Consider the following 8,204-nt stretch of genomic DNA (forward strand, 5'->3'; position numbering starts at 1 on the left):
TTTGGAAGTTTAGATTTTCCAGTATCAAGCTTACTTTTAAATTTCAGTTCTCTGTTTTTCCCTTTTGAGACTTTGTTTCCCTATTTCTGTTGCCAAAGCCTGAGTATTTGTGCTTTTTGTGCTTGAGGCTGAATGTTAATAAAGCCATGACATTATCCAGTTTGGCACTCCCAAATTACTTAATTCCTTTTGTTGTTTGGTGTATTACCACTCTGAAGTGTGACATAAGTTGATATCCCTAAAGAAAGACACTTTCCTCCACCTAAAAATATGCTACTAAACTTGAGTTTTCTTCCTATATTACTTTTTTTACAGTGATGATTCTGGATGAAAATAAGGAACCAGTGAAGACCAAGACTTTGGGAAATATTGTGGTAAAGTAAGAAAAATAAGTATCTTACAGTTAAGGGAAGCTTCTTACCTGGCTTGATTGTCTTTTGACTAAAGTTTGTATATCTATAAAACACAATGATTGAAGTAATGGGGATTGCAAAGTGTGTCTGTCTCTGAGACGGTTACCGAACTGTCCATTGATATCGAAAAGTTGCAGATGAAATTGTGTGAGTGAATGAGGGTGGATTGCTGGCTTCTTAGACTACAGCAGAGTTTACCATTTTCCTAATTGCCAGCCTGTTGACATAGGATGAAGGCTTCCTGCTGTGATTTATGAGCAACATACTGAATCATTCCCTTTACACTTTTCTTTCACTTTAGTGAAATAGTACAGCACTGCAGATTGACATGCTTTGGTTTACAGTTGGGATGCTGCCTCTTCTTTCGCTGTTTCCTAATCCCAATTGATGCACATTCCTAGAGGGAGAACATGTATTTTCTGTTCTCTGTGAAAAAAAAAAAAAAAAAAAAAAAAGATGTCTCTCTGTGTGCTTTGCATGAAACAGTGTTACTTTGTAGTGGTACTTGGACAAAACACATACAGGACAGGACTACAGCCAAAAGAAAGAAAGAAGAAAAACTCATCGTGCATCATGATTTTTAGTACCATTTACCAGACTCTTGTCAGATGAGTTCCATAAGCTTTAATATTCTTTTTGAAAGTACACCTTTCTTGGCGCTTCTCATAGGTAAAATGATCTCTGTTTAGATAGCACTGTGAACATCAGTTACATTTGTCTTGCCTTCTGCCTTTTCAATTGTTGCCAGAACCTTCCCTTATTCCTGTAACACTCGCTAGGCTGCTGCTCCCCACAGCCCATGACAGCTCTATATTCTGGATGTTTCACAACTTTTAGGCAAATGGCATTTTCCTCAGACGGATTCCTGCTCTGTGATGAGTGTGGTAGCTGTAACCACCTCTGTTTTCAGTTGCAGAAAATACTTCAGCTCTGAACACTTCCTGACTACCAGCAAATACAAGTCCAAAATGAAATGCATTCATCTGTTTCTTCTGTGGTAAATTTCTGGAGAGTTGTGGTAGTTCAGAGTCTTTTCTGCTTGCTTAGAGGAATGGAAGGAAATAAAAGATTAGCATTAACCTTCAGTGAACTGAAAATCTGTCAAAAGCCAAAGCATTGGGCCAGATGTACCGATTGTAATGAATTGTTAGTGAAGGGAGCTGAGGATTGAGGCAACAGGCATATTGAGCTAGGGATGAGAGCTGTAAGAGCTGCAGCCACTGGACTGTGTTGCAGATGAGCAGCACTAACAGAGTGAGTGGGTTGGCATGGGAGGTAGAATTGCTGAGGTGTGGAGGTTTTTTGCTCTACTAACCTAATGTAACTAGATCACTGTGGAGGCTAAAGTAGTATCATGTGAAGTTATTGTACTGTGTATTTTCAGGATGAAGTCTATACCCTGCCTAAATCTCAGCATCTTTGGCTAAGTCCCCAAGAACACACAGGCATGGTTTTAAGTGTACACATGATCTTCCCTGAATCAGCAGACTCATATTTAGACGCAGTTTTCTTGTGACACATGTAGGATTGTGCGTTCCTTACATTGTGAAGTATGTACATGCATTCCATTACAGAGCAAAAATAACTGAAATTGCTCCAACCTTTTATAGACTGTGGTTTGAAGTATCAGTAACTCAGGTCAGAGTGGAAAGTTGTCTTTCAAGGCTCTCACCTCTGTAGTGCCTGAAGCTATAATAAAACATAGGCTTGTAATCAATGGAGAGAGAGAAAGGTATTATGTAAGAAAATTGATCCTGTCTGTGCTAGGTATTCATCTAGGATGGAATAAATTGTCTTCCAGGTGTGCTGATGCCTCTGCAGTGACTGCAGGAGTGGCGCAATTCACATAGGATAGGTGCTTAGTCTTGTCTGCCAAAAAAGAAGTGGAATAAACTCCATCCTTAGCAACTCTGCCAAACAATGTGACTTATATATACTAATAGTTAATGTTGGAAGATGTGTGCATATGTTTCTGAGTCCTTACTATCTTTAACTACCTGTTAGGAGTGATACTGCTGTATTAGAAGATCCTGTTTGGAGTTATTGTCAAACTCCTAAAAGCAGACTTTACCTTCCCTACCGTGTCCCCACATTTAGGCATTTATCTAAATGTGTCATGGTTACAAGCCAGGAAGGGGAGCTATAGTGATAAATATTCATACCATTACATCATCTGAAGGGGGTCATCCCAGGGTGCAGTGAGAGGATGGGGTGTTTATCCCTGAGTAAAAAGTTGTTCCAGGGTCTCAGCTGCTGCCAGAAGCTGTCCCTGCCTCGCAGAGACAGCAGCCAAGCCAGGGGCTGTTGATGCCCCTGGGCCACCGCTGCCCTGGACTGCTGCCACTTGGGCACAGCTGTGACCCCACAGGACTGCAGCCTCCAGACTGCCTCCACAGAGCACCACTGCCGCTCGCTCACCGCTCACCCAACACTGCAGTTGAGACCTGAACCTAATTGGGCGGTGTGGAGTGGCCAGTTGGGTATTGTGGTGCCTTGTGAGCAGTGCAGTTTTCCTGGGTTTTTGCTTTTACCCCTTTTACCCTGTTGTTTTCCTTTTGTTGATTGGGCAGACGGGGGTGGTTGGTGGGGAGGACCCTCTGCCGTTCTTCTTCCTTTTTCCTGGGGGACCATGTGATGCGGTGAGTTCCCTATTTTTTGGGTAAGCTGTTTTCCTTGTATATTTGTGGTGCTGCTGTTTTTCCTTGTTAGTAAATTGTTATTTTTTTCACTTATAAGGGCCTTGCATTTTTTTGTCTCTCTGTATTAGGGAAGTTGAATAAAAAGGGGAGCGATCTCATTTTATTGGAGTTCTCATCCCCACAGTTGTCTTTAAATCTAGTCAAAATTGAGCTTTCCCAATGTGGGGCTTGAGAAAGAGAAGTGAAAAAATAATAATTTTGAAAAACTCATTTGTGTATTGGGTAGAGAACCCCTGGCCATCGTGAAGATCAGTCTGCTCGTGTCAGTGTGACACCTAACCCTGTATATATGTTTGCCATGTGTGGAACTGTTTGCCCAGCATAGTGCTCTTTTTCAGACCAGGCAAAAGAACCTAGATACCTTTGTTGATGTACTATTGTGTGACATTGGTTTATAATGTGGTAACCTCAAAGACCATGAGTTTCATTTGGAATGTGTATGTGGGGTTGTGCCCTGGGTTGCTTCTCTGAAGGTTTATTGATAATGGCACCCAACCCATACAGGAAAGGGAGGGGGTGATTTTTCCCCAACCTTTCACTCTTTTCTCATTCAGGTCTGCTATAACAGATTTTGAAAAAAATTGAATTCCCTCTGGATGCTAGGGTTTGTGTGAGAGGCTCTGTATTAATGTTGTGGATTTTTTTTGGTGAGTTTGGAATTACTGGAGGAAGAAAAATAAAATGTTCTATCAAAAGTTAGAATGATTCAAATAATTACTCCATTATATAGAGTAAAATCATGCATAACTTTATGTACAGTACTGTAAGAATGTAAGGCATTTAAAATAATATTTATTCATGATAAATTTTAATAGTCAATATTTATATAGAAATCATAATTATGATTATAGATTTTAAGTTAGCCAAACAGAAACATGACAGTACTTTTGAAGCAAATACCTCCAAGTGGATATCCTTTAGTGGAAGAAATGTTGTTCAGAGGTAAGCAACCCATTTACAGTTTCTGTATTTGTGGTATGGTGTTCATTCTTTATATGGTATTTAGCGAGCAAATCAATGTTCAATAAAAAGCTTACTCATTCAATATTTCTTACAGTGCACTCCAAAAAAAAAAATAAAAATCGGTATCAATGTGGAAATCTGAAGCAACCTGAGGACAGGAATGTAATTCTTAAAATGCACAATAATGCTAACCAAGAGAGCTTAAATGAAAGAAAAGGGAAAGAAAAAGATGTAATCTTTTGCAGCACACTGTAGTACCTTGGCATCCCATTTAAAAAAATAAAGAAAAATCTTGTAAGACTTGATGAGTCAACATTTGGACATTCTAACTTGTGATACCCCCATGAGAAAGGTCACAGTTCTTGTTTTTATTCTCCTGCTGCCCAGGAAGAAGAGGAGACCAGGAGGAAATGGCAATATATTCTTATAATTAGAGGCTATACGGCTAAGCAAAGTGAAAATTTGCTAGATTTGTAGGATGAAGGACCCTAGAAAGCAGTTCCTTTCAAAGGACTTTTTTATGTTACAGTGGATGAACCTCTGAATACACAAGATCTTTGAAGGAAAGGTAGCTGCTACTGTAACTAAACAGGCAATATGATTCCTTGTTATTCCATAGGGAGGCTGAAAAGGAGCCAATATTGCTATCTGTGAATATGATGTTAATAAATCTGTTAATGCACTGTGTTTGATTCTTATGTCCATATTTTAAGAGGCTATTGAGAAAGTGACTGGATTTTAGGGAAAATATAAATTATAGTGCTGGAATGCTTATGGTATGAAAACCTGTGGTATGTGGTTCATCCAAGATTGGTAAAATAGTAACTTTGTCAAGGCCAGGAAATACCCAGAGGACAGAAACATCTCTGTGAGATGGCTGTTTAATCTAGCATAAAGAGAGTGGAAGCTGAAGCTAGATATATTCTGGTGAGAAATAAAACACTATTTTAATAGTGAAGGTATTAAACAATTGGAGCAAATTCTTGGGAGGCTAGTGGTTTACTTTGACATTTTCTAGGTCAAGCGTAGATATCTATTTTAAAAACTGTGGGGTTCAGGCAGTAGATGGCATCTTCTACATGTTTATCAGCTATGTCTTTTTCCTTTACAAGTAAAACAGTAAGTGGGACTTCCAGTGTGTGAGCAGTTTGTCCAAAGATGGGTTTTCTAGCCGATCTCTGGCTGAGTACATGTAAATAGCATTTGAACTTCCTTTATTTTGAACATTTTCCAGTCAGTTCCACTAGTTTTTGATGGCTTTCTCTCTTCCCCACTAACCTGTATTTTTTCTATTTTTTCTCAAAATCCACACTGATACCAACTACTTTTGTGACCCTCTTCAGCTAACTAAAGTAGTATTTCATGCAGACTGGAACATTTGAGATCCTCTTCTCCACCCTTTTTCATGTGCTGTTGTTCCTGGTGTCTGAAAAACCTTCCAGATGCCTTTTAAACTTGCAATCAAAAATTTCTATAAGAGTGATGTTTATGCACAGCACTACATAAAAGCTAAGTAATAATTATAGCTGCCAGTCAAGATGATTTAGTTGCATTCACAAGCCCAGACTCATTTAACAGTGACTTATACTTGCTTTGACTGGCTGTAATGAACAGCCTGTGTCATTGTCTACCATAAAATAAAATTATGTCTTTTCTGAATTTCAGCAAGGTAGCCTTTCCAATAGTTTTTTGACTTTCATTTGTACTTCCAGAAATCTAATTTTCTGTGTAAATTATTTTTTGAGTACTCTGTCTATAATTGCTTGGTTCCATTAACAAGGAATCTTACACAATTTCGATGAGTGGTATTTTGAAAGGGTGTGATTCATGGGAGTCAGGTTTTCTTGGGCTAAAGTGAAGAGTGGACTGCTCTGTGAAAGGTCAGCCACCGTTGTATGAAAACTAAATGAATTTTGAAACAATGCTTAAAAAACAAATAATGACTGTAATTTAAAATTTTCTAATAGAAAACAGTTCCTGTTAAAGTACTTCAGAGGATTTTTTGTGATGCTGTTGAGCTTATCTCTCTGTCTTAGTTTCTCCAATTTATAACGAAATTACTTTCTTATCTTTGTAAAGTGTAACCAGAGTGAATCTTTGTTAAATGAACCTCTATATTTTACATCATTAATTTACACAGTTTACCTGGTTTTCCTAATACTGTTCTGAGTGTATTCAACCTCGAAATGAGAAATGGGCCTGGATCTATATTCTTGTAGTTCTACAATTTTAATCTTGATTTCACTGAAGTAAATGGAGAGTGACATAACTGTACTGCTGTAATTGTATTAGTGAAAAACTGGCATAAGTGAGATCAAAATTCAGACCTATACATACTCTTTGAGGTTTGAAATCCAAATGTAAACTTTTTCATTCACATGTTTTTATTTATCTCAGTGTAGAATTTGGGCTTGAACCTCCACTTGGATTTGAAACTGTGCCTCTTCTTTGTTAATTAAATGGGATGAGTTGACTCTAGTTAGCCTGATCCAATATAGCTGCTAAACACATTCATGTTTTAGAAGAAACTAGCAAGCTTGTCTTAAATTTATATTTGTTGAAGCTTGTGACTGTCTTCTGCAGAAGGAAGAAGCTATGATAAGACAGAAGACACTACCACAGTTAGGACCATATGAACAAATCAAGGCAAGACTAGTGTAAGGGATAGTTCATCTTCAAACTGATAGCAGATGCAAAGGCTCAACACTGGCTGCTTTGTGGCTTGGCATGTGAGAGGGTGTTAACAGATAGCTGGAGAAATACAGTGAACATGTCCCAAAGAAAAACCTTGCAAAGCAACTTCTTTGTATATTGTGGAAATGATAATGAAGGAAGCTCTTTCCTGCTGTCTTGATCTTCTATGGTCCTCTCCCTTGTGAAAGGCAATCACACTTACTTATGGATACCTGGAATTTTTTGGTTAATATACCCTCTTAGTAAAAATAACCCCAAAAGGTCGTGAGTATTAACTCAGTGTTTGGTCAAAGAGGCAACAGTTTTTAAATATTGAATTCTTGTAGGCATGTGTTATATTTCCTAGGGAGAACAGACACAAACTGTTGGAGTGGGTCCAGAGAAGGGCAGCGAGGCTGGTGAAGGGTCTGGAGCACAAGTGCTATGAGGAGCAGCTGAGAGAGCTGGGGTTGTTTAGCCTGGATAAAATGAGGCTCAGGGGAGACCTTATTATGGAGACCTTATCAGCCTCTACAACTATCTGAAAGGAGGTTGTAGCCAGGTGGGTATTGGCCTTTTCTCCCAGGTAGCCAGCAATAGGAAAAGAGGACACAGTCTATAACTGCACCAGGGGAGGTTTAGAGAGAAGTTCTTCACTGAAAGGGTGAATAGACATTGGAATGGACTGCCTAGGGAGGTGGTGGAGTCACTGTCCCTGGAAGTGTTTAATGAAACACTGGATGGGCCCTTAGTGCCATGGTCTAGTTCATATGGTGATGTTAGGTTGTAGGTTGGACTCAGTGATCTCAGAGGTCTTTTCCAAACTGAGTCTGTGATTCTCTGAAACCAGACATCCCTCTTTTTTTTTTTTTTTTTTTTTTTTTTTTTTTTTTTTTTTTTTTTTTTTTTTTTTTTTTTTTTTTTTTTTTTTTTTTTTTTTTTTTTTTTTTTTTTTTTTTTTTTATGGAGACGTTGAGAAAAGGAAGGCATGTTTGCTTTTGGGTTGCTGTTATTTTCTGACTGTCTCATTTTATCTCTTCTGGCTCCCTGCATGTATTTGTGATCCAGTTCTGCTCCCTTTGGAATTTATGGCAGCCTTCTCCGTGACAGCAGTGGGTTGGAGGTATTTTTGGCTCTGGACATTTTAGTTCTAATGTCCTGACAAAATTCCAATACATGTAATTGTGTTCCAGCAAACTGAATTCTGCTTTTTTTGGTTTTAATATTTATTTATGTTTGCACAGAAACTAGAAATTCCAGTCAGTCATGATGCTAAGAGCTTTACCCCCGTGAAAGAATTGTATGAGCCCATTGCTCTGGAATTATTTTGCCTGGAAGATGGACACATGGAAGATGGCATTCACTTTTTGCTTAGAGGATGAATGGGTCTTAATTGCAAGTAATCTCTCACAAAAAGCTACGGAAGCACATTTTCAGATGTTGTCTGTATTGTGCC

The 8,204-nt window shown here is 38.5% G+C and overlaps 1 protein-coding gene across 1 annotated transcript in view; it reads left to right on the top strand.

Moving 5' to 3' along the window:
* The window catches only part of LOC114067010 (acyl-CoA synthetase short-chain family member 3, mitochondrial-like), a gene marked incomplete at its 5' end in the record, with an annotated part of 40,927 nt that overhangs the window by 23,161 nt on the left and 9,562 nt on the right, over positions 1–8,204 (top strand). The window contains one exon of the mRNA XM_027902149.1: positions 316–379. Within this exon, the coding sequence (XP_027757950.1) occupies positions 316–379 (64 nt within the window). The remainder of the gene's footprint in view (positions 1–315; positions 380–8,204) is intronic.

Source organism: Empidonax traillii, unplaced genomic scaffold, assembly GCF_003031625.1.
Source record: "Empidonax traillii isolate 1590-97213 ecotype Southwest subspecies unplaced genomic scaffold, ASM303162v1 scaffold846:size362177, whole genome shotgun sequence".
Taxonomy (NCBI): domain Eukaryota; kingdom Metazoa; phylum Chordata; class Aves; order Passeriformes; family Tyrannidae; genus Empidonax; species Empidonax traillii.